The 27,679-nt window shown below is 46.9% G+C and overlaps 1 protein-coding gene across 1 annotated transcript in view; it reads right to left on the bottom strand.

Moving 5' to 3' along the window:
• DDX10 (DEAD-box helicase 10) overlaps positions 1 to 27,679 on the bottom strand; it is an 867,511-nt gene that overhangs the window by 315,374 nt on the left and 524,458 nt on the right. The window contains exon 14 of the mRNA XM_085621530.1: positions 7,281 to 7,415. Coding sequence (XP_085477656.1) covers positions 7,281 to 7,415 — 135 coding nt within the window. The remainder of the gene's footprint in view (positions 1 to 7,280; positions 7,416 to 27,679) is intronic.

Below are 27,679 nucleotides of genomic sequence, written 5' to 3'. Positions count from 1 at the left end.
AATCAGATTACTATAAGGTCACTGTAATCTAATTGGTTAAACATGTTCACGTCAGGTTGGAATGTGGGGGTGGTATTTATTCCAGGTCATGGTATGGACGTCACCTTTCCCCTGCGGCAAGCGTTCTAGTCGGATCCTTTGGTTCGTGTCACGATTTCCCTTCAGCTGTTCATTAATAAATAATTAATATACAAACGAGCTGTTGTGGTGCAAGAAGTCTTCCTTTGGCGTCACACTACAGGATTATAATATCGTATGGCACAGGAGCTTACATTTTGCATTGTAATTAAAACAATTTAAAAAAAAATATTTTTTTAAAATAGTTTATTTTAAAACAGTCGAACAGAGACCATATTTGTTGCTCTGGTAACCTGCACTCGATGCTCAGTTAGAATGAGTGTAACAAACGAGAGCAATGATTCAATTAATCTAGGCCACTTGGGATTGCTCAGCCATGTTACACTCCATATTGTGTCTGCCCTTGTGCCACTCTAGAAGACCGAAACCAGTCATATGCAAATCATTCTCAGGCCTACTTCAATAAGGGACATCTAATACATCAAATTTTGTATGCGGTCACTGGGCCTTGCATGGCAATATTATTCCCCACATCTCTGCTATTTGGATGATGCTTCCTCACCCAGCTAGTGTGGGATGTTTCCTTAGTGGATCAACAATCTGATTGTGTGACCCATACAAAGGTGATTATGTCCTCTCCCTAATAGGATACATCGATGTCCGCTAGCCCCTGTAACAGGTAGCTTTTACTGAAAGATATTTAGAGAGACCTTTCTGAGCCTTTTATGTACAGCAGCTGCATAACCTGTCCTTTGGCTGACTGGGACCTACTGACATGTCTCTGTATCTTCTTTTTTCAAAATGTAAAGCCACTGACATATATGTTCATACAGACTAGCATCCTTAAGAAAGCATCTGTTTAGGGGGGCTACCAAAAGTCCTGAAACATCTTGACAATTTGGCATAGCGTGGTTCATTAGTCTGCGAAGCTTGATCTTTTTACCTTGTGAATTAAAATATTGTGAAAGTTAAACCATATACGATTTTAATCTAGGTGGAACCAGGATAAACACTTAACTGCATTTCTATCCACTGACATACTGGTTGAAATAGAGGATGTAATGACCTTTGGATGCCTCGCAGTGGGAACCCATGATGAAGCATGCAACACTAGATGGATGAGGACTTTTCATCCAAAGAGAAGAGATTTGATGAACAAGATTTCCACACCGCCTCCGGTGACATCACTGAGAGTTGTGCGTTTTAGATGTTCAATGTCAAGATAGCCAGGGTGTACAAAAATCCATAAAATCTACTCACTCATTCATTCATTGGTTCTCCTGCTTCAATTAGAGCAGTCTAAACCAAACTGCCAGGCGAGGTCCAAACAGGAAAACAAGCTCCCCAGACTGATTTCAGCATACAGTGCAGTTCAGGCTGCAATCTAACGTGGTAGACTGGGACAAAAATGATGGATGGGAATGCGTCCCCAATCGACCACCAGTGGCTGAGATTAAATCAAGCATTCCTTGTATCACTTTGCTGCTTGTTGCAGTTTCAATAAGAGGCAGGCCCATTCTAAGTATCATATGCGGAAACTAGCCTCTTACACGACAGGGTGAAATCTGCATATCCCTATGTTCTTCCAGGTTTTGTAGGTTTCGGGACGTCCCAGGCTCTAAAGGCCAGCCGAATGGAAAGGTACCGTTCAAGATGCTCTGCATTGTAATAATTTTAGCTGGCCCACTTGGGACCAGGTAACTTTCCCTTATATAGTGCAAGATATGCATTCACAAAATAAACGTTTTTTAAACATTCTCCAACTTGATAAAGATCTGTGCATCCAATGTGGATCTAAGTATAGTTGCAATAGTATCGATTAGGGTGGGCTCTAGAAAAGACTTCTACAGACCTTGTAGGCTAATTCATTATGGCAGGATTCAGGACTAGAAAAATCTCTTTAGGCACTCTGCCAAATTACACAAAATGTACACCACCAGATCACATGAGAGCCACATTTGCCACCGGCCCCTGGCTGACATCTTCCATCTAGTGTAGTCATGTTGCTGTATACGGGAAAGAGGTTTCAGACGTATTAAATGTGACTGAGTAAGACATCCCATGCACTCCAGATATTGCTGTACTAGGTTATGCAGTTGAAGTGGTGGCAATACTGCTACTACTTGCTAAGTAGGAGACAGCTCCCCATTGGATGAAGGGACCTACACCCACGTAGGCTGGGCTTCTCTAAAGTGTGACACTGTAATTTTAACGCTCAGATGCTTTCTAACATGCAGCCTATAAAGTCTAGGCCTAAAGACATCTAGGCACCCCTGCATCTCTAGTCTTTGCGACAGCAGGGAGTTCGCCCTGACGATCGATTAACATCGCTATCGCTTGAGGATGACTATTGCTACAGAAATGCCTCCAGACGGTATCATGCACAACACTGTGTTGCTGCTCTGGGATAAATTGGAGTTTGGATTGAATCTTGACGTGACTTTAAACGAACTCTCTGTATATTGAGACCTTTGTGTCCCTTGCTGCCTATCGTTTCTGTAAATTATGTGATAACCTTGACGTTATTGGTGTGGAGCAAAATATCAAGCTCCTCGAGGCAGAGTCTGGCTTGTCGATCATTAAATTGTTAGCTGGGCTCTGATTCAACATTTTCAGAGGCTCGTAGATGAAGAAGATGCAGGGATTGAAAGGGCATCCTGGCATGGAGCAGGCTGAGCCTGGTCAGCATTTCTGTCGCATACCAGTGCGACTGGCCATTGGTGCATCAGGAGGAAGAAGTTCTTGTAGGACGTTGACAGACTATCATAGACGTAAGAGGTGCATAACGTGAGCTGTGACCACCAGACACAAAAGTCTTCAGTAATTATTATATAAAGAAGCTACTGAACAGTGGCAAATGCATTGACTGTCAGTTGAGAATTAGCTACCACCCGAGATGGCCGAGCACCATTTCCTTAATTGTAAGAAAGGGGGGTGGACTACATTGTGACGCTACTCACCGGTTCTGAAAAGCAGCCAGAGCACAGAAACTGGATTTCTTTCATATATGTGTCAATGTAAATTAATACCGTGACACAACTATACTGGCTGCAGACATGTTTTCTTTCTTATGCTAACAGTGCCTAAAGAGTGTATAAATCTATGAGGCTTAGAGCCTCTCTCTCACATTTTGAATATCGAGACGAGAAAGTATTTGTTAGCTTGCTCTGTCGAAATAAAATAAATTCTCGAAACTGAAGGTCATCGTCTTCTCATGATGTCAATCTCTGACACCTGTGTACTTCCTTTTTTTAAAACCTAAACCATGCGATTACCCTGTTTATCGAATACAAAATAGTTGTCTTGCCTTCGATTATGCTACGGATTCAGTGATTCACGGATGTTTTATTCATTTGTTAACACGCTTTGAGACTTCAGTTAGGTATGTGTGAGCACATATTTTCTTTAACATATGTAAACAATGGACTCTGTGCAAACGTTGAACTATATTCAATGTCATAGAACAATGTATATGGAAACTAAACGCAGGCAGAGAAATCGACAACTAATCAAAATTAAGAGTTTGAATGAAGACCGCAGAGTGACCTGAGCGTCTTCCTCCCTTGACAGAGATACTTTTTTTAAGCCTGATTTTAATTTTCAAGCTATCCTGGCTGATGACGGCTGATTAGCCAGAAACCGGTCCCAGGATGCTTGTTTCCGGTCCAGGGAAGACATGGCTTGGCAGTTCGGGCTGGACTGTTCCCATGAGGCACAGGGTCACACTGATTTGCATATGCGCATGTCTGAACTGGGGTGGCGGAGTGAGCTAAAGAATGATGGATTAAACCCAGATCAGGTGACTGGGGGTGAGTGCTTGAAAAGTTCAACACTCCATCCATCCTCTCCTTTGGTTTTGCTTTATTTTAATTTTGAGCCTCAAGATACAAAACACTAAGTAAACCAGAGTCATCTCTCCCATACAACCGGTCTCTTGCTCTAGTAAAACTAGCAGTGTCAAGTTAAAACAGTCTTTACCACTTCATGTGAAGTCATCTATTCAGAAGAATCTTTAAACACGTTTCTTTAAAGTCATTATGGCAAGCACTAATTGCAAATGTACAATTTGCATTGAGTATAATATGTCATTACGTGGCGTTGCTAAGCCACTTTTAATTTACTAGACTATGTTTTGCTGCATCATCTAACAATAATCATTTTGCAATCTGTTCACTCATGTATACTACACTTCTCTTCACTTCCCCACACCTCAGTCCAATCAAGTGCAACATATTTGTTTTTGGTGAACATAAACCGAGTTTTGTTTTGCCTTTCTTCTTCTTCATTGCCACCAGTTACGTAGCACCACTGGACCAATTCACTCATGACAGTCTCCAGTTCAAAGGGGTCAGACAGCCTTTGAACCATCATTGTCATTGATAAGGTTAAGAATCTCAGCTTCATCATTGCTAAGAATTTCTCCCTGAAGCCGCAGGTTTCCAGGTTCACAGCCTCTTGCTTTTCTATTCAGAATTTGTCTCAAGAAAATCCTTTGGCTGATTCCTCTAAGTACCCAGAAACAGTGCTACAGGCCTAGGTAGCGTCCAGATTGGACTATGGGAATGTACTGTATTTGGGCGCCGATAAAGCCTTGATTCATCGCTTGCAGATCATCCAGAACGTGGACCCCTGCCTTCTCTTCCAGTTGGCGAGATATGCTTCCGTCTCTCCCTTGCTCTATAAATTACACTGGCTGAAGTTTGACAAATGGATTAAATTCAAAATCTTATGTTATTTGTTTCGAACTACATACGGTCTCGCCCCTTCTTATATCCAAGATCTGGTGTCTCCTTATGTCCCTTCCTGGCCACTGAGATCAGCTAACCTCGCACTGTTTACCACGCCTAGGTTTTGTAGAGCCCATATTAAGCGGCGCTCCTTCTCCATTTTAGGACCAGAACTCTCTTCCGGCAGCTCTCAGGAACTGTAACTCATTGCTTACTTTCCGTAAGAACCTAAAAACCATGCTCTTCAACTGCCCTGACTGAGCCTTTTGTCACCTGATTATGAGGCTGTCTCTCTTGCTCAATCTCTCCCTACTGTCCGCCTCTAGCGCTGGGAGACACTTTTGGGTAGCTGCGCGCTCTATAAACTTCTTAAATAAATTGTCCAATCCCCCAAGTCTTCTGTTCTGGGAGTTTGTTGTCTGTTCCTGCTGGTTTCACCTGCCCTTTCTCCTCTGATGACCACTCCAACGTGTTGAATACTAAGATGTTCATCTGTGGCTCCCACAGCCTAATCCTGTGTCTTGCTATGCACCTCTTAATAGTATTGCACCCAACAAGGCAAATTCGAACCTCATTTTACTTTATTAGGTTTGAGGTACTATATCCAGCAGGCAGTACTTGGGGGTCGTTACTGGTATCCCTTTATATAATTGAGTGCAATGTATAAGGAATTGAAGTCCAAATGTGTTGCATACTTTCCTTGTATTAGACCAAAGTACGGGCCTCCTGGGAGTACCTTGTTTAGTTATACTGGTGTAGTGTAGGTTCTGTGGATGTAATTGGACTGTACTAGTTTAAATGTGGCATTGCTTGAGATTATCATTTTGATGAATTATACACGTAAGATTGTACACTTCAACTTTTTGCATAAGCTTTATTGTACCACTGCTAAATTACACAAACTTGATAACTCCAGAACACACAAATCCCTTAGATGTCATTATGATTATTTTTTTACTCAGCAAGGAAATGTCGTATTGTTGCCGATTACTGGATGGAGTTGCTGAGCGTGATGTACCAAGCAGTGGACTGGGAAGTTCCCAATACACTGGATGCTGCTGTGCTAGGACTTGAAGCCAAAGTCACCTAGTCAGTCGGACGCCTTGCGGCAGTACTTATACTGCTGACGAGATGAGAGCTGGCCCTCCAATGGATGAGTGGCCCATCCTCCCGCAGGAACGCTGGTCTGTGATGGACATGTTAATATGTTTACAAAGATGCTGTCGATTAGATCTGGGCCCAAAGATATATGGGCGTCTCTGAGGTCATACTTGATGCAACGACAATCTGACACCACCTACGCCACGTGCCTCAAAGTCCTCAGCTAATGGGGATAAGGGTTATTTGTCTTCACAGATGCATATGTTGCTTTTTTCAGATGTTAGCTACTGTGAAGAGATATGTTATAATAACCGATATGTTATAATAACCGATAGGTTATAATAACCGCTGGTGTTTAATATGTAAATAAAAACAAACCATGCCCTCTGCCCATATTTCCAGGCCCCTTGAACAAGTTAGACTACTCAACTGGATCAAAAGCTTTTTCTATGTGTAATACTGATGACGCATAATGCGCCTCAGCAGATTCTAAACTGTATTACATACGTGAGGCATCTTATATTTCACAGTATGCTTCTGGGAGGTATAAAACCACAATGGCCAGTGTAGAGCAGGGACTGTATCACCTTGAGCAGACAGCACCCTGCTCAGAACTTTAAAACCAGTGTTGATCAAAGAGTGGACACCACGAGCCACATTCTTCTGGGTCTCGATCTGACTTTGGGAGCATGAGACTAATAACCTCTTTCACGGATGGAGGCGGCTGCTTACTGACCTACACCTCCCGGCACACCTCTAACAAGTATCTACAATGGGCTCTGGAATAGGGTCTGCAGGAGGCTGTTTCCTCCTGATGCCTTTTTCAAATCTTTTATCACTATCAATATCTCCAGGCAGTCAAACTTAACTGATTTTACCATGTGTTTTCATTCAATTTATTTATACATGAGGCTCTATGAGGGTAGATGAGGTAAAGAAAGGTGTGTGTAAAATCACTGTATCCACTGAAAGTCACATTTCATGCGGAAAATGAAATGGATTTCTTTTAGCAACGGAAAAACGTCTGCCTTGCGTTTCGAGTAACAGACGCAAAACGAAAGAAAAAAGGTTTTGTGAAATTTGACTCATTTATTCACATACACTTAAGCAACATTATATTTGTGCAGTCATGAATATATCATAACTTGCCACACAGAAGTGAACAATAAAGGGGCATGACAGCCGAAGCATTCAATGGTTATGTCACTTTAATAACGCGACACTTACTGAGTAAAAAAGCCTATGAAAAACATTAAAATGCAGACCTTTGAGAATGAAACGAATTGTACTTTCCAGATAATCAATTTCAGCCAATAATATTTTCTTAATCTTCTGGCATAGGCTCATGAGTAATTGGTTTGTGTGAGAACTTACCTTTCCATCATCAGTAAATTTTACTTTTGTGTTGACTTTAAAATTCTTCTTCAGCACTTTTTTTGCACCTTTTATTTTTGTTACTTTTTCAGATTTCTTGGGTTTCAAGGTCGAATCTTCATCTTCATCTTCATGCTATCAAAAATAAAATATACAAGATACATTTTAACTAAATCAATCATAAGTGCATAAGTGCTACTAATAGCAACGGAATATAATAAACCTTTCCAAAGACTGGGAGACATCAATGCAACTTAATGGGCTTCAGTGCAAAAGATTATTTTTATTATTATTTTTTTAAACAAATACAAAAGGTTAGTTATTGGATTAATCTACTTAATATATACAAATCTACACTCAAAATTGCTTTTTTTCAGTATTAAGAGATGGATACAACACTTAACATATATATTCTGAGGTTCATTAGGCTCTTTGTGTAAATCATTTCTTATTGTTTGCACACCATCCAGTGAGTTTCCCTTTCACAAAAAGAAGAAAGCTTTCCATCTGTTGGTAATGTCATATTTCAAAAGCTAGGTCTTAAATAAGCCTTTTGATCTTAATATAAGGGCGATAAAAACATGCTGCAAATTATACAAGCTTGGCCCAGCTGGTGTACCTTTCCTATCTTTTTCCATTCTAGCCCATGGCTGAAGCACATTCAGCATAAACATGCCAAAATGCTATGTGATGCCTTGGGAAACAATCGTGCCAGCACAGGCAAGCTGTACATGTTCATGCAACGCGTAGTCAATAAAGAAAGCTCAGGGTTATTTCCTGATCTTAAAGTTGGGCCTGCCCTTCCTTCATCTATCCTCATTCCCTCAATATGGCTCATCTTGACAGGGTATAAGAGTGAAGATTTCTTGCCCATTTCACCTTTCCGAATTCCTGGATAAAGGTGGCATGCATGATGAATAAGATTTCAAACACCTACATTCTAACATCTCTCTCGCACATTTGGACTGTTGGGAGTGTTTTGCTTCTGACATGAAATAATTCACCAACCAAATAATGAAGCACCTTTCATTGAGGCATTTATGTATGTGTGTAAGTATGTTTCTGACATATAGCAAGAACCTAACTGCACAGCAGAAGAGCCAGGCTGTGCATTACAGCCCGGTAGAGAACATGCTAAGTGTGCATGACTGTCCAAGACGGCCGGCCAAACCCCCATGCACACTTAGAAGGTGCTCACTGCTCCTCCCCCTGCTCTGTGGGCAGCCCACCTCCACAACTAAACCGAGCCAGTAGTGAAAAATAAAACGATAATAACATTGCGTTACAGACAGACAAAAGTGCCAGTTCCACAGCTAATGGACAATGACTTATGCGCAGTGAGCACTTACACGCCTGCCTACCAAGTTTTTATATTCTGAAAGTTAGGGCCAGAAGCACTACTTATTTGACTGTAGAACTACATTAATAATGCTTTTTATAGCAGATGTGCCTTTCAAAAAGCGGATGACACACAATCTGGTTGTTGATCCTCATCCACTGTATTCATTTTTATATCAAGGTGTTTATGTGTCTCTCCAACATACTCCAGTCGAAGTAAAAAGGGAGTTTAGTGAAGACCTGTGTGATAAATTGGGCAAAATTATATTGTTGTCAAATAAGAATGGGTAGTTGTCCTATTTTAATATATGTGCTGTCATTTTTTTTAGCATTTTTTTGAAGATAGTTTATTATTTTTACATTACGTGTAAGGTATTGCATTTTTTTTTATTAACTAAGCTATTAAGTTACTTAGTCTATTTGGATTAAAAGAAGCTTTCGAAATGCCGCACTGCACATAGGATTATATTCTTCGTTCTATGGGGTCTCACTGCATACAGAAATCAAAGTTTGGAATTACGTTTCTAAATTTAGTCTGTTAAACGGTTGTTTAAGCATTTAATAAATGTGCCCGACGGGTGTTTAATGCAATCTGCCTAGTTATTAAAAATGATTTTACTACTCTGACCTTTAGTCGTAACTGTTAAGGTCACTTGTAGATAGGTTCTGAAAGTATTTGCATACAGATTGAGTGCTTTGCTCAGTATCAGCCTGAAATGTGGAGAGGGCAGAGAGACTTCTATGAAAAGCAAAGATTATTAAACTTCAAATGAGGGCAATGGCACATATATTCAGCAATTAACTACATGAAATAAACAGTCAATCTTCAGAAGCAGGGCTTCTAAAACTGGCTAATCCTCTCGATTTACATCCGTGGGCGCATCTGTGCTTTGCAATGATGACACTAGAGTTTGCATTAATCACTTCATACACCCCAGATGAAATGTGCCCCTTTCTTCGGGCCTTATTCTTAAAACCTTTTCTATGAGCAGGTTCTTATTCCAGAATTAGGGGCAACTTCAGGGGCGGCTCCTACGTAATGGCGGGGGGTGGGCGTCGCCCCATAGCCCGTACATCGCCCCATAGCCCGTACAAGCCGTCGATAAATAAAATGATAATAGCCAAATGTTATTATCGTTTTATTTATGCTATCTGTCTGAACCCCTCATTAAGTATGGGGCTGGGAGGAGGAGTAGAGTGCACTTATAAGTCATAAGCCGGCCAAACACACGTGTGCACGTATGTTTCTCCAACCCACTGTGTTACACAGCTGGGTTGGAGAAAAGGCACAGGCTCCTTTGCTTCGCTTGAGCAGCACACAAGGCCGCTTGGACCAATCCTGGCGCTGCTCTCATGTGAGAGCAGCGTCCGGATTGGGTGTGGAGCTTGTACCCTGAAGGCCCAGTCCCTTCCAGCCGCCGGGAGCGGAGAGAAGCAGCAGGTAAGTCTTTTATTTTATTTATATATATATATATATATATATATATATTTTCACTGAAAAAACCATAGGTTTCACACACGTTATAGTTAGCGGACATTTCACTCATAAAAAACCAATGAAATTCCCCCGTTATAGTTAGTGCAGGCAACTATAACTCACGCGACCGCAATCCTCTGCTGATGACATATGTGTCTTTATGAAAAAAAAATATTTGCAATATATGTATAGCTAAAATTTAATGGAAGAAGACATGGGCAAATAAGTGTCTAAATACAGTATTAGCATCAGCAGAGGATTCAGGTCGCGTGAGTTATAGTTGCCTGCACTAACTATAACAGGGGAATTTCATATGGTTTTTTCAGTGAATTTGCAAGGTTTTTTAAATGCCAATTCCTAACTATAACGTGTGTGAAACCTATGGTTTTTTCAGTGAATTTGTACGGTTTTTTAAATGCTAAGTTACTTTACGCCATTCGTGGCGTGCGCGCCCACTTCACGCAGTTCGTTCCGTGCGCGCACCGCGCGCCCGCTTTACGCAGTTAGTGCCGGCGGTGCGCTACGCGCACCGCGTGCCCACGTTACGCTGGATGGGCCATGTACGCACGATGCGCTTTGCGCACCGTCTGCACACGGAGGACATATTATGCGCTTCGTTGTGAAAGGTTATCCATTAAATGTTCAATATCTAACAAATTCCGTGCACCTTTTCACCTTTTGCACACGGGGGGGGGGGGGGGCGGGGGGGAATTGAGGATATATATTTTTTTTAATTATTTTTTACCGTACGCGTACGGTAAGCGCAATCGGCGTTTTTAAAAAAAAAAAAATGAATTTTTGCCCTTGGGGGTTCTTTTGGGACACCCTAACCAAGGCTAGGTGGTTAGGAGCTGTTAGCTTGCCCCTTTTCCTGATATACAACTTTGTTTTTCCTCCCCCCCTCAGAGTGCGAGAGAGAAAATGGCGGCCGCCATTTCCTGGTTTCGACCGATTCGAATGTTGACTAAGATCTAACAGCCAATCAGAATCGCGCTCGCGCACGGCACCGTACGCGTACGGTAAGCTTACCGTAAGCGCACGGTAAGCGCACGGTAAGCTGCCACAGATATATATATTGATTTAAATGCTATTTTCTCAGGAACTACTGAACAGATTTACACCAGACCTACAAAAGGCACTTCCTTGACCTGTAGACTACCTCTCTGCCAAATTTCAAGTAACTCTGTTCAGCCGTTCGGGCTGTAGCTGTGTCTAAAGGTCCTATAGAAAAATGCATGGGGAAAACGCGTTGCGGGACCCCCCTTTTTTCTCAGCCCCCGCTTCACGAATCCCCCCCGAGACTTTCAGGGTAGGAGCGGAGCGTAGCGCCCCATTAGTTTTGAAAATTTCGCGAGGATTCGTCGACCGGCGCCAAAGTTATTCAAAATAGAATGTTGCGGTTTTCCTATGGAAACAGGGTCCTATAGTAGGTAATATATATATATATATATATATATATATATATATATATATTATTTCTCCCCCCTTCCCCAACCCACCACCCTCTCCTCCCGCGGCCGCCCTCCCACTTTAGGTAGGCTGCAGCAGCCACTGTGTAACTTACTCGTAAATTTCCAAGAGTAAGACGGGCGATTCACAAAACCTTTTTCCTGTGAGTAAATAAGGACTTACTCCTGGAAATCCAGTTGACCAAACAGAAGGCTGCTTCAAAGCTCAACTATTCTCAGAAAGGGCTTCTAAAGGTGCCCACAGAATTTGTTATTTAACTTGGGTATTTGGCTTTACACCTAATAGCAAAAATCGTCCCCCACCAATTTATAATAGGAAGCGTATTAGAATTCACACGCTTAAGCATGTCCTATATCCTCCCCGTTGTTCATGAAATATCTTTTTACAGACATTGGGTTTCCTACAGAACTTCTATCACCCTAGTGTAGAACATTAGGGGCCAGATGTAGGTGAAAGCAATTTTGCGAGTCCTTAATAACGAATTTTAGGGAATCGCTATTAAGGACTCGCAAAATGCCATGTAGGTAGGAATGGCAATATTTTTTGTGATTCCTTAATATTCCTTAATTGCGAATTGCAAATTGCGATTCGCAATCAAGGAATACCTTCCCATTCATTCCTATTGGCCAAGAGGCCCATAGGAATGAATGGGAATTGTGCACGCAATTTGCGAGTACCCAATAGGTACCCGCAAATTGCGTGTGCAATTTCAAGGGTGCAAGGGTTCCAGAGGGACACCCTGTTGCACACCTGAAATGTGCATGTGTGCACATGTGGCGAACATAAGGGCATGAATGTGTGCCACATGGCACTTTTAAAGAAGCAGAAAAGTGCTTTTTTAAAGGAAATCGCAATTACCACCAACTTCGTGGTAATTTGCGATTTCTTAAGGTCAAATCGCACTTTCTTTTTTGCTTCTTACATTGCATTTAAGGAATCTGTTGTAATTACATAAATCCAAAAGTGTAATTCAGATTTGTTTATTCTGAATTGGTATCCTCAGCACAGCAGTCTAGCTCACAGCGCTGCCTAACAGTAATGAGTCATACATAGAACTCTATGAATAAAGAATCTAAATCCTGTCTGGACATTCCAGCTCACATGCTAGCCAATATGAAAGGCCCTATTTAACTTCACTTAACTCTACATATCTCCCCCTTATAAAACATGAAAACAAATTGTACAATGAAATAAGATAAACGAGAAAAAGATTTGAAGAATATAACATAGGAAATCTCCTGGCAATACATGACATAAAATGATGATTACTTCATTACATTAGGTACTTTGCAAACATTTCCAACACTCCATACAGTCCCATTTTCTAGTACTACCACATTGCGTCTTACTTCAACTACTCTTAAGGGAACAGAAAATGTACTATCCCCTTTAATGACCACGCCACCTTTCTTAGTTACAACCCAATCCCCAACCACAATACTTGGCATTTTCACCCCTTTTCTAATATTGTAGTATTCTTCAGCGAGTCTTTGTCTTTGTGTGACATTAGCTTTGACAGCATGGTGGTCTATTCATAAACGATCCTTGACAACCAACCAAGAGGGATTATCTTTCCTACCTGGTTCTCTCCCTTTAAGAGCTACAAAGGGAGAAATACCCGTAACAGCATGAGGAGTAGTCCTATGTGCCCAGACTAGCTTCTTTAACTCTTCCTTCCAAGATAAACTATTTGCTAATGATAATTGGATATTGTTCATTATTAGACGATTAATCCTCTTTACCATTCCATTGGCTTGTGGTCTATATAAAGCTACTCTCTCATGAGTAACTCCCCATTTTTCCATAAACTCCTTCATTTCACTTGATATAAATTGTACACCATTATCAGATACAATGGTTTTTGGTACACCTTCTTCCATGAAAACCTCCTCTAAAAATCCCATCACAGTTTTAGTGTTGATGACATTCGTTGTTTTGTACACAAACCATTTTGTGTGATAATCAGCAAGTACAAAAATAAACCTGTTTGCACTACCCAATTTGTTTATAGGACCCAAGAAATCCATTGCTAATTTTTCCCATGGCCTAGCAGGTAACTCAACACACTTCAGTGGCAGTTCTCTCAATGTCTTTACTTTGTCGCTGTTAGCACATGCATAACAATGCTTAATCACTTCCTCAACCATGCTATCTAACTTTGGCCACCAATAAGTTTGTCTAATTCTTCTCTTCGTCATGCTCCTTCCAGGGTGTCCTTCATGAGCTAGTTCAATAATTTGACTCCAAAGACTTATAGGAGGTACAATACGATCCCTTCTCATTAGCTTGTCATCAATTATACTCAACTCATCCTTAATATTCCAATATTCTCTTATGTGTTCATCACAACTTACACTTGTTTCCCAACCATTCCTGTTGTACTCTTTTATTCTTACTAACACTGGCTCATTGTCCATAGCAACATCCCACACTTCTTTTCTCAATGCCACACATTCATGAATCTTACTTTCCTCATTTACTTCTGTTCCAAGATCATTAACTTTTGTAACTTCATTCTTCGTATAAGATCAAGGATTGTATCATGAAAGCTCCTTTGTTAGGACATAATCGCAATTTGCGATTCCTTAAATGTAATCGCAAAATAGGGAATCGCAAATTTTGAGATTCTTCAATTTGCGAGGGGCTTTTTGTGTGCTACATTGTACATTGCTAATTTGCGAACCGCAAACGCTAAAATTCTGCTAATTTCAGCGTTTGCGATCGCAAATTTGCTTCCTACATCTGGCCCTAGAAGTTAAGTGTAACCTTATAGGGTGAGTATCCAGACCTTTGCAACAGATCACCAATCCAAGGCAAGGGTATCTCTACTTATGCTAACAGTATTGTGCATTCAACAATCTGTAAAAGGTGCAGCATCTTCATTTAGAGTGGGTTTGGCCCTGTGAGGACAAATCACCTGCAAGTGTTAAAACAAAACGCTTCTAGCTTACAGCGACTGGCAGAAATAGATGTCCCGACCGCTGGTCCTCTCCGCATCCTCTTTTGCCTTATTTGCATCCTTCTTCATCTGGCCAGGGTTGTGAGGCAGCTGTTGTAGTCTCCTGTTTCCCAGCCCAGTTCTGCTGCAGCAGCTTTGGGGGAACATGGGATTCCGGACAGTGCTGGAGCAAGAAAGGGCTGCAGCACTCACTGCTCACACTGGATTCGCTTCTGAATAACCTGATATCAAGACCAAAGTGGGCCAGCATGGAGGGATGTCATAGAATTGCATCTCTGAGACTACTCAGGCTAGCGAGAAGTGACGGAGGGGATGGGGCTGCAAGGGACACACCACAGTATGCTACTGTCTAATGGGACAGCAGACATATGATACAACAAAAAAGTAACACAAGATCAACAGGGCAAGCCATTATTTCTTTTCACAATAAATGTGTCAGGCCTGGGGGCGGAGCTTGCCGGGGATCATGGCGGACGCGTGAGCGCGTAGCTCCTGGCATCAACCCTCAAACGATCCTTCATTTATCCTCTGCTCTGCATAGCTCGAGCACCTACACGCGGGGAAACCCTCCCGCACCAGACTGCCTCGCCTGGGAACCCCGGAATACCCCTACAGCGCGGCGGGGAGTCGGAGCGGAGAGCGGGACTCGGTCGGGCGGACTGGGCCGTCATCCCCGACCTCCCTTGGGACCTGCCCCGGTGTGCGTCGTTCGACGTGCGGTCACTGGCGAGGGGGAGGACCCGTACCCCCGGGAGCGCCGACCGCGGTGGAGCCGGAGACGCCAGGACGCGGACGACACCCGGTGGGGCCCAGGAGATACGAACACCAGTGGAGGACGGGGGCTGAGAACCGTCGGATCTGCCTCCCCCCCCCTCCCGAGTCGGGCCTTAGCCAGACGGACGGGGACCTCGCGGAACACGTGGAGCCCTCGTGCCTCGGAGCCTGCCGCTGGCCCTCCCCCTCCCTAGCCCCCTCTGGGAGGAAACCGGGCGGGCGCCCCCACACACGCAACCCCAGCATAGGGAGGACCCGAACCCCTGCTGCCTCGGGGCGAAGTGGCGTGACGCCGCGGCCGCCTGGCGGACCGGCACTGGTGCTTCGGCCGCGGCCTCCCAGCGAGCCCTGAGGAGCCCGGCGGGGCGTTGGGGAAACTCGGAGCGCGCTCCAGACGACTGCCAGACCAGTGTGGAGAGCATTGCAGACCTAGACCAGTTGGCCCCCTTCGGGACGCCGGCCAGGAATCAGACGGCGACGTGCGGCCTGGAGGGGCAGGTGGAGCCTTGCTGGAGCGAACATAGCTGCCCCTTTGGGGGAGACTGCCGGGAGGCACCCTCCGGACATAGGGCAGGAGCGATTGCTGGGCGACGCGGCTTGGCCGCGCTGGGGGGCCTCCGGGCCTGCGCCTTGACGAGAAACGGCTGAGCCGCCTCCTGGCCTCGTGGGGGTCGCCGGACGCGGGAGCCTCCGGACGGATACTGGGGCCGGCCGTGCGGTGCTGAGACCCTAGGGAGTGCGGAGCTTCGGAAGCAACATGGGCAAGGGGGACAAGACCCAGCCGAAACTGTCCTTCGACCCGCGCAAGACGAAGGGGCCTGATGTCGCGGCTCCGGCTCCGGCGCCGCCGCCCGGTGGACCCTCCCCGGAGACCTCTATCTGTGCGGACATTAAAGAAATGCTGGCGACCATGGAAAAGGGGTTGCAGGGCAGTCTGACGGAGATCGGCACCAAGATCGATGCACTCTCCTATCGCATGGACCGCATGTCGGAGAGGGTGGACAAGAACTCAGCGCGCCTGGACGAGTCTGAGACCAGAATAGCACAGATCGAGGAGGCACAGACGGAATGGGACTCAGACCGCAAACACTTTCGTAAACTGCTCCAGGTCATACAGGACAAGTCAGAGGACTTGGAGGCCCGCTCGCGGAGGTCAAACGTCCGCATCACTGGAGTTGCTGAGACGACGCAAACGGGGCGGATGGAGCCCTTCGTTGAAAAACTGCTTCGCGCTCTGCTGGGTGAGGACGTGTTCTCGCCCATGTTCGTCGTGGAGAGGGCCCATCGCTCGCTGGGACCTCGCCCCAGGCCGGGCGCTCCTGCGAGACCTATCATAGCAAAGCTGCTGAACTATAGGGACAGGGACACTGCCCTGCGGATTGCGAGAGAAAAAGGGAAGCTGCAATTCGAGGGAATGGACATCTCCATCTACCCGGACTTCACGGCTAAGGTGCAGGAGGAACGGAGACAGTTCGCCCCCTACAAGAAACAATTGCGCGATCTGGGGCTGGACTACGTGATGCTGTATCCAGCGAGGCTGCGGATCAACAGGCAGGGCCAGTCGCACTTTTTCACGGACCCGAAAGAACTGCAACGATCCTTGAAGGACTGGTCCAGGGGTCAACGCAGTGGCTCGCGGGAACACGCGGGCGCCTGTGCCGGGGCCTCAGGCTTGGAGGAGCAGGACTAGCCGTCGGGAGCTGCCTCCCCCCCGGTGGATGGCCGCCCGGCGCGGATCTGTGGCCCCCTCCTCCTGGGGGCGCCTGGGTCCCCTGAGAGTGGCCTGCCTACTGGACCTGTGTGTGGATGGAGGTGATGGTGACGGCCCTCGACGAGGTCGCTGCTGGGTGAGATCTTTCTAAATGGTGGAGGGCGCCTTCCTATTGTGACACTGGACCTGGGGGGGGCGTTTCGCTAGCAGTTGTGGACTACCGCCAGCGCGGTGCTTTGGGGTCTCATAGTTGCGGGGTTCTCCATAGGGGTGGTTCTATCCGGATGCTGAGATGACCTATTTCCGCCCCGGCCAGTGGCTGAACTAGATGCCCAAGCATAGGCTCCCTGGGACGGCCGGGTTCGGCCTGCTGGCGTGGGTATTGCGCCCCCGAGAGGTCAACCCAAGGGCCCACTAGAACTATTGACTGGGGAACATCACCAGCTCGAGCCCAGCAGACAAGTGAGGGTAATGGTGCGGGGGGTGCGTCTGCACAGCGGTGTCCCGACGGGTAGGGACGTTCGACCCCCGGTGGCCGCTGCCCCAGCGCTGTTAAGCACGGGTGGCCCTCTTGAGGGCCGATTTGGGGAAGTTATCTCATGTTTGTTGCGAATGGAGGTTGGGGGGTGGGGATGGGGTCCTGTCTGGCCAGGTTGGGGGTGGTCGGCTGTGGGGGGGGGGTGGGCGGTTGGGGAGTTGTTTTGGGGTTGGGGACTGGGAAACGCACGGTATGTCGAGAAAAGGGTCTTCTGCTATGTTCTTGCCTGCCCGAGATGTGCTGTCAGGCGGTGATAGCGGGGGAAGGTCCTTCGCTGACTCTCCCCCTATGGAAGCTATGAAGTATGACTGCAGGAATGCCTGAAAGTGGAGAGCTGACGCGGGATGGCCGTGAGGTGACCCTCAGAGCGCTCACATGGAATGTGCGGGGATTGAACGACTTTCGCAAATTGCGCAAAGTACTGAACTACTTCAATAGGCACAACATAGACTTGGCACTCATGCAGGAGTCTCACCTCCCACTCACTAGCAAATTACTCACTCACAGAGGTCTGTCTGGTTGCAGCTTGGCGGCAGGCTTTACTTCACACTCTAGAGGGGTGGTCACATGGGTGAACCCGCGATCCAAACTGTCGCTGCAGAAGCTGGCCGCTGACCCGGACGGACGCTACTTGATCGCGAGGTGTATCGGCAAAGGTCATGACCTCATTGTGGTCAATGTTTATGGTCCCAACTACGATACCCCGGAGTTCTACGCCGCACTCGCAGCGCAGTGCAGGAGACACGCCCAGGCGCGCATGGTGTGGGGGGGCAATTTCAACTTCATATTCGACCCGGCCTTGGACCGCTCCTCGGGGCGGGCCTGCCGACCGGCGGCGGCTGCGGTGTATATGCAGGCGGAATTGACCAAACTGGACATGGTGGATGTCTGGCGGCATAGAAGCCCCGAAAAGGCAGGTTACACACATTACTCGGCATACCACGATGTGCACACCAGAATTGACTACTGGCTGGCGTCCCGGACGCTCCTAGCGGCTATCAAGCGATGCGAGGTTCTACCTCGTACTCTGTCGGACCATTCCCCCCTTCTCCTGGTATTTGCTGCCCCGGGCACACGATTGCCGCCGTTCACATGGCGGATGCCGCCCTACTCCCTGCTGGACGAGGCATATAGGGGGGAATTGGCGGACGAGATTGACGCTTTCTTCGCGGCTAACCTGGGAACCGTGCAGAGCTTCCAAACGGTATGGGACTCGTTTAAGGCCTACATTCGCGGCGTGGCCATGGCCAAGCACTCCGGTGTTCTCAAATCCATACGGCAGCGTATGAAGGCATTGGAGACGCAACTGGCTCAGCTGGAGGAGCGGCACAGGGGGTCCACGGACCCTGAGGTGGCCGCCCAGATTCAGACGTTAGTTTCAGACTTCAACAGCGAGGCGGACAGGGAAGTGCAGCACATGGGCAAATACGCTACGGCCCGCACCTATGGGGAGAGCGAGCGCCCGGGCTCCCTATTAGCGGGGATACTCCGTAGTACCAGGCGGCCCCTAGTCGTTGACGAGCTGGTGACAGCATCTGGGTCGGTGATTACCGACGAAACGGAGACAGTGGAAGAATTTCGGGGCTACTACGCGGGGCTGTACACAGCAAAATCCTCCCAAATGGAGGAGGAGATAGACGACTACCTCAGTTATATAAAAATGCCCTTCCTGTCGAATTCGCAGAGGGAATTCCTGGCGCTGCCGGTGCAAAAAGACGAAATCCTGGAAGCACTGGGAGGCATGAGGGCGGGTTCTGCCCCGGGCGCGGATGGGCTAACGGTGGCGTTCTACAAGGCCTTTCAGGATAAACTTCTACCACACATCATGACCCTTTTTGATGATATCTGCCAGGAGGGTAGCATGCCGGACTCGATGCGGGAGGCACTGCTCGTCACCATTCTGAAACCGGGGCGGCCCCCGAACCTGTGCGGCTCGTACAGGCCGCTTTCCCTGATAAATGTTGACGCCAAGCTGTACGCAAAGGTCCTGGCTACGCGTCTGGCGCTGCTGGTGCCGGAGCTGGTGGCCCCGGAGCAGGCGGGGTTCATCCCGTCCAGGAACCTCACTTACAACATTCGCACAGTCCTTGGAGCCATGCAGCATGTGCACCCGGGAGGTAAAGCCTTGGCGATTTTCCTTGACATGGAGAAGGCATTTGACTCTGTCGAGTGGCCCTTCATGGTGAGAGTCCTGAGGAAACTAGGGCTGGGAGAACCGTTCATGCAGATGGTGGGTGCACTATATTTTAGACCCACGGCCAGGCTGCGCATAGGGGACCGAGTCACGGACGCCTTTGCTGTCTCCAGGGGTACTCGGCAGGGGTGCCCCCTTTCTCCCCTCTCATACGCTCTGGTGGCGGAGCCGCTGGCGTGCGCTATGCGGGAGTATCATCAATTTGAAGGTATCAACTTCCCCTCCTATCGGATTTGCATCTCTACCTACGCGGACGATACGTTGCTCTATGTCCGCAACCCGGAGGAGAATCTCTCCTCCGTGCTGAGAGAGGTAGTCCGGTTTGGGGCCCTCTCGGGCCTCCAGGTGAACTGGAATAAGTCGCTGGCGTTCCCACTGACTCCGCTCACAGTGCCGTTCCCCATGGAATATCCCCTCCAGTGGACAACGGACTCCGTCCGATACTTGGGGATCCAGCTGCACAAGGACACGGAGGTCCTGCTCCGGGAAAACTACGGGGTAGCCTACTCCAAACTTGTCGACGACGTAGAGGTGTGGATCAAACTCCCTCTGTCGCTGATGGGCAGAGTGGCCATCATGAAAATGGTGGTTCTGCCGAGATTTCTGTTCCTCTTCGCGAACATCCCCGTGGTACTCTCTAAGGCTTTCTTTGCGCAGCTGACCCGGACTCTGGTGCGGCTGGCCTGGGGCGGTAAGCAGCCCAGGGTGCAGTGGAAGGTTCTGACGCTCCCCTACGAGATGGGGGGGCTTGGGGCCCCTGACCTGGAAAGGTATTATAGGATAGCGCAGGCGGCCCACCTACATACATGGATCCACACCACTACGGATGTACCTCACGTGCTGATGGAGCGGCTATTTGCGGAACCGCTTCCCCTCCCGGCTACTGTCTTCCAGTCGGTGGACCGCAGGGTGGGAACATTGGACTCCCTCAGGGCCACGAATCATGCATGGCATGCGATTCGGAGGGCGCAGGACTGCGATCTACTGTATTCCCCGCTGATGAGAGTGGAGTGGGCGATCTGGCTCCCCCCACTGAGGGACGCGGGGGTGAGGCGTGCACTGGGCGCCTTGGGCGTCGCCAAACTGGCGGACCTGTTCCAGGATGGGGTGGTTAAAACGTGGGAACAGATTTGCTCGGCCCGGCCTGGGGCTACCCAGCTCCAGCGCTTCCAATTCCATAGGATCCGTGGTGCGCTGTCGGTCCTGCTGGGGCCGGGCCTGGAGGAGCCGCCGGAGGTCCCGGAACTCACATATGTCATCAAAACGGTGGCCCCAGCCAAACTCGTTTCGGCTCTCAAAAAACTTGGGGACCAGCACCGGGCGCCTGAGTGCTCGGCGGCGCGACGGGGGTGGCAGGCCGACCTACAAATGGAAATAACCGACGAGATGTGGGCCTACTGCTGCTCTAGCACTAAAAGGGTGTCGCTAAACGGTAGGCACCGACTGATACACTTTAAGTTCCTGCAGCGGGTCTATTACACCCCAGAGAGACTACACAGGTATGGGCTTCGCCCATCGGCGGAGTGCGAACGCTGCCATGTCCCGGTAGCGGACTTCATACACATGGCCTGGCACTGTCCGGGTATAGCCCGGTTCTGGACAGCGGTGTTCCTGGAACTGAGCCAGATACTAGAAAAGGACATACAGCCTAACCCGGCGCTGGCGTTGCTGGGTTTCTCCAGGCCACTCCCGCGGGCGCTCAGACGTCTGACGGATATAGCGCTTCTAATGGCTCGGCGAGTTGTGGCGTCGTGCTGGATGAGGGGGCCGCTCCCCACCAAAAAACGCTGGGTCAGAGATATGCTGTACTGCTGCACGCAAGCGGAGACATATGGTGAATTGTTGCCCCCGAAAAGCCGGCCCAAGAACTTTTGGGGACTGTACAGAACATATCTGACGGCTGGGGAAGCCGAGGGGGCGAGCCGGGGAGCGTCACAGGACAACGGACATGATGCACACGGCGAGGCGGAGGCAGGTGTGATACTGGAGAGCATGCTGGATGAAGTTTGACTGGATGGAGGGTTGGCGTGACGCTTAGGAGGCGAGCCTGTGGGCTGAGTGTGCTGCGGGGCATTACCCGGAGGGACGTGGCATGCTTTGAGTGGAAGTGCAGGGGAGACGGAGAGTGGATGCGGAGTGGACGGCGAACTGAGAGTGGAGCGCTGCTTTGCCCGCTTAAAGCCGGAGGCAGGGACGGCGGATAGGACAGTACGCAGATGCGAGTGTGATGAGACGACGTGCGCGGGGTGGGTGGGATGGGAGGAGGGGAGTTGGGTCTTGTTTAACAGAAACTCAGGGACTGGCTCAGGTTAGCTGGTGAAGGAGGTTGCTGGTGGAACCGCCCCACATACATGACGGTCCGTAGCGGGGTCTGAGGGCTGGTGCTGCCACTAATATTTGCAGTACAGGCAATGGGATACCTGGTGGGTAGATCTCCCTGAAACGCCGCCGGTCCTCCGGGATGTCGGCTAAATGGCCGTGTACCTGTATACTGCACCTCCCTCTTTCCCCCCCCCCCCACCTCCTGTGGATCAGGGGGGGTAACACATTGCTATGTGACTTCCTGCTGTGCTGACCTGTCTGCTTACTTTTTGTTAAATAAAGGTTTTTGAAACTTAAAAAAAAATAAAAAAAATTAAAAAATGTGTCAGGCCTACTGCCTTCCTTATAACCTATAAACGTTATAATTAGCTTGTCGCCATAAACACCTACAAGAAACCATCAGATACACCATAGTAAAATTACAAATATGTACACAATTACAGTTGCCAAAACAATATAAAGACCCTGCTAAGAGAGACTAAAAAGGATTTTGTACTGCACATCTTCTATCCCCATAGTTTGTTTACATGGGTCATCAACTCCAAACCCCTTGCCTAATACGCTAATCTGTAAAATTCCATGCAACATAATATCTGCCTACAAATTTTATCACAGTGTAATAGCAATACAACTTTATTGCCTTTAACACATGCTTGGACTTCTGGCTTTGTCATAATGTTTCATAATAAACAAATCAAACCTATGGAATCTGGATTATCTTTTCCCAATAAACCCATAAGGCCAAAAGCCTTCATCATTGGGTGGACATCATAACCAACACAAACTGGCAAACATCATGTAGATAGTTATGAAATTACAAATATGTATTTGTATATGTAATTGCAAAACAATGTACAACTCCTCTCAAAAGGGCCTGGCAAGAATGATCACAGTGAAACCATACCAAGGTTTGTCAGAGTGGGTAGCCAATGCCAAACCTCATGGGTACTATGATAATCTGAAAGACTACATGCAACAAAATACCAGTCTACAGCCTGCATCACAATGTGTTAACAAACCTCTGGAAAAAGCCTACTGGCTGCAACAAACGCTTTTCATGATAAATAGGCCAGGCCTCCTTACTTTGTCATAACTTTTCATAATAAGCAGATCAGACCTATAGCATTGGACATAACATTTCCCAGTGCACCAACCCGACCAACAGATCTCATCATAACCACACACAAACACCCATCAGGTACACCATAGTAAAATTACAAATATGTACAAAATTACAGTTGCAAAAACAATATAAAATCCCTCCTAAGACGAATACTATTTCAGCCCTTCAGTTTTGAACAAAATTTCCCCTAGAGCAACAATCATGAAATTACAAATAAATACAAAATTACCATTGGCAAAGCATACTAGTCTCTCCCCTAAGAAGGACTAACAATGATTCTCACAGATCAAATCTTCTATATCAACGGTCTGTCACCATGGGTAACCGAACCCACAGCCATTGCCTACAACAGTAATCTGTGAGATTCCATGTAACTATATACACCCTTCTCTACACGCTTTCATCAGAGAAGAAATAAGTCATTTTAAAATTCAATAATGCTAAAATATGCTTTTTACAATAAATTCATCAGGTCTCTACCGCCTTTATTGAATTTAATAATAAACAGATCAGGCCTTTAGCCATGACCATTGGCTTGCCAACAGAACAAACTCAGCCCTGTTGAATGGAGTATAAACTTTGGCAAAAGCCAAAACAGTTTATACTCCTTCGACCCAGTCAAATCCTGTACTCAGAGAAAACAACCGGTGGGAGAAGCCAAAGCCCTTCTCAGAGTAGTACAGGGAAAGGTATTTTTTCTTGATCACAGACGGTAGTATGGCGACATCAGCGCTGTCAAACCAGACGTAAAAAGCGCAGAACTCTATACAGATCCTGATATCGGTAAAAATTGCTGTCATATTTGGCACCGGGATCACTCATGATTTCTTTCTGCAAATTCCAGCATTCACCCTGCAAAAAGTAGAGCCAAGGCATTTATTTATAAGATGTTTGTATCTAGGAGCCTTCATCCCCCACCACAGTGAATGGCTTTGCCGCTTATGCTGACTTTTTTCTCAACATTTGGGCTCCAGCATGACGTGTATCAATTGAGACACCATAAGTATTAGCAACTGAAACCGTGCTCAAAGCTAGCCCTTTAAAGATTCTATACACAGTAAGAACTAAACTTAAAATATAGCCGATGGGGCAACTATAGATATGCGCAGTTATTTTACAGATTTCGAACACGCTGCTCTCTGTGTTTTCAGACTGTGTTCTTTTGTAGGATGTAATACTATAGTCAAAGTTAAAAAGTTCTTGTATTTGAATTTTTGGCCGGTTTTTCAATGAAATGTAATTTTTGCAAACTGGGTAATCCTGACAGAATTACAAGTGACTGATGTTTGCCGTCTTGCTAGACAGCAAATTAAATAAATTTTACCCGAACCACAACATCAGCAGTTCCATTACTCAATGAGAAACTGTCGAGCAAAGCTACGTGCTTTGATTTGTAGTAGAAGGCAGGTCTCCCAATCGAAACACAGTGTTATGTCAGAGGAGGCTTTGACACGCATGCCCAGAGTATGCGTGCAAGCCCAAATGAATAGCGACAGAAAGGTGGTACCGTAACAGAACCTTTTCAGCAGTATTTCATGAAAAGGCATACACGATGACAAACACTGAGGCAGACACGACTCCCTCGAAATGGGAGAGCACTTTATAGGGGAAAGAAGAGGTTACGACATTTTGAAGATTCATCTACTGGCAGTAGCAAGTAGGTAGTTATAGTTAGGACCACGTTTCCATAAGAAAAGCGTTTTTTGACATGCCTAGATCTTTGGTGCCATGTGACGAATTGTCATGAAATATTTTTTTTAAAACAAGAGTGCCGGTAATTCTTGTTGCGCATGGAAAGTTTTGAGGCGATAAATCAAGCGGGGCCGAGAAAAAAAGGGGGGGGGGGGGGGGGGGTCGAAGAAATTGCATTTCCCATAGGAATTTTAGACAGGACGGCTGCCAGAACCGCTGAAAGGAATTAGACCAAATGCGGATCCGCCAATCTAGTGAAAATGAAGAACAAAAAAAAAAAACAAGCACGGGCTCCACGCTTTTTGGGGACAAAAGCCCCCAGATGGGTCAGGTCCTGTGGGAATTGTTTAAAAAACAGAAGGGGGCGCAATAGGCCTCCCCCCCCTGCTGTTTTTGGAGCACCGGGGACCAGAACCTCTCCACAGCTAAATAACCAGTAATGGGAGGCGCCACGTAGGCCCCCCTCCCCCGAGCCCCGGGGATAACCATCTCCCTGGGCTAAATAACATTTAATGGGGGGGTGCCCGCAGACCAAAAACTCCCCTGGGCCAAAGACTTTTAAAACAATGGGAGAGGGGCCATGCTGTCCCCCCCTTACAGGCCACATACGGCCCTGGGAACCACCATCTCCCCAGGGTGGCCCTCAAAATTAAAGAAGGGAGGCCCCGTGGCCCACTCTTGGAGCAATTAATGGCCCTAGCTCCTGCTATGTCCATGGGTGCCCATTCCCGAGACATAGCTGATTGCTTTTGCTTGGTAGGAGCTGGCAGCTCCCATCAAGCAAAAGCAAACTCTCCAGGTCCAGCGGGAAGGAGGTGTCAAAGTGCTCCCACCAGCTGGAAGTGGAGGTTTCATCTCTTTCCCTGCCCGCAGACATGCGGTCAGGGAAATAGATGAAACTATTGCTCTTGCATGCATGGGGCTGCATTTCCAGCAGCTCCATGTGGGTAATAATAATGCCGGCTCCTGCAGGAGATGGGAAGCTGGTTAGGACCTTGAGGCTCTTCCCGCTTTCCCCATGCTGAAAACTGGGTGCCCTGGGTGAGCTCCAGGGCACCCAGAAGACATGACTGGGCCTTGAGGGTCCTCGGTGCCGAAATTGGCCTGGGGAAGGGGGTGCCGCATGGCCCCCATACTCCATTCAGTTAAGGCTGGGCCCCGGCGGATAGAGACCATGGGGCCCAAAGTGGCCTGAGGTATCGGGGGTGAGGGGAAGGGTGGGGAACAGAGGGTAGAAAAATTAGCAGAAAAGGCAGCACAGAAAATACACTAGAAAGGGCAAAAAAGAAGACAGAAAAGAGCTGGAAAGGCAAAACAGAGGGTAGGAAAACAAGCAGAAAAAGGCAAAACAGAAGGCAGAAAAACTAGCAGAAATGGCAAAGCAGTGGGCAGAAAAAGGAGCAGAAAAGGAAAACTGACACTGACCATGTCTTGAGTGATGTAATATGTGAGGTCATAAGCAGTGCATTGTAGTGGCATACGTTATAGTTAGCTGAGGCAACTATAACTGCTGAATTTCTATGGTTTTGTACGAGTGAAATCTGAGCCTACCGATAACATCCCTGTAACCTTTGTTTGTTTTAGTGAATTTCTAAGGTGTTTTTAAATATATTTCTCAACCATAACGTCCCTGTAACCTTAGTTTTTTTAGTAACTGTGAACAGATATATATATATTCCTTCAAGAACTCCTACAAACAAGAGCAGAAGTGGGCACTCCAGGCAAGTCAAGCAATTTCTTTATTTCTCACAATACGATGTCCGCCCTGACGCGTTTCGGCTGATCCCAGCCTTTCTCAGTCACCTACTGAATGTGAGTGATTATATATATATACAATTTTCTTTTGCATTGACTGCTTTTCGCTCATTAGACTTAGCTGTGTGACGTAAATTGCCATGGTGTTCATCTTTATAACAGTTTGGGTCTTTTTTATATTTTTCGTATTTCTATGCACCCCTTTACTTTTTTTTTTAATAAAAAAACTCAACATTAAAGTCTGTAGTGAAACGCACACATACCATGATGTGGCTTTCTAAACTATGAGATCTTTTTTCAACAAGTGCTTGAAAAATGGAAGCAGTAGTTTTGGTTAATTCCATACTTCATGTCTAAAGAAAGGATCCTCAGAATGTCCAGTGTTTAGCAAACTATGCCCCAGTGATGGGTTAAGGTGTCCCAGTTCCTACTTCTTGTTTACCATGGCTGCACCCAACTGGCAACTCACCTTGTTTGCTCTGGACTCCTAATCCTAGCAGCATTCACCCCTCCTTTGCCTCCCTGGATGCCAAAGTACTGTTACCAGCCCCTACATAGTCTGATGGTCACATATACCTTCTCCCATTCTAACCAAAGCTAGAACAAACTTGGCCAACTTCTGGGACTACTCTTCAGGGAGATCAAGGTATAAAGGTGTATGGAGTTAGAATTACTTGGAAACAGCCCTGATGAATCCTTGGAGGACTGTAAGTAGAGATGGTTTAAACCACATAAAACGGATGCCAATCCTAAGAGATTTTCATAATTTTGGCGATTTTGCATCAGTCTGCAACAGAGTAAAGTAAACAATGGCGAAGTCAATGGGTCTGACTTTCAGCCACATTTTCCATGCTTGTCATATTATGGTTACATAGCAGCGAAATGTATATGTGGTAATGCACCTGCTGCAGAGATAGGCATGCAAACTGAACGTCACAGATTCAAACAAACTACGAAAGCTCAGGAGATTATTGTGCTTGATGTAACCCACAGTTTACTACTTCTTGCCCGGGTAAGGTAGTTGAATAGGTTAACGCAGGCCATCT

Source organism: Triturus cristatus, chromosome 8 (assembly GCF_964204655.1).
Source record: "Triturus cristatus chromosome 8, aTriCri1.1, whole genome shotgun sequence".
Taxonomy (NCBI): Eukaryota; Metazoa; Chordata; class Amphibia; order Caudata; family Salamandridae; genus Triturus; species Triturus cristatus.
Note: the sequence above shows the minus strand (reverse complement) of the source record. Positions and strands in the feature narration are given on the sequence as shown.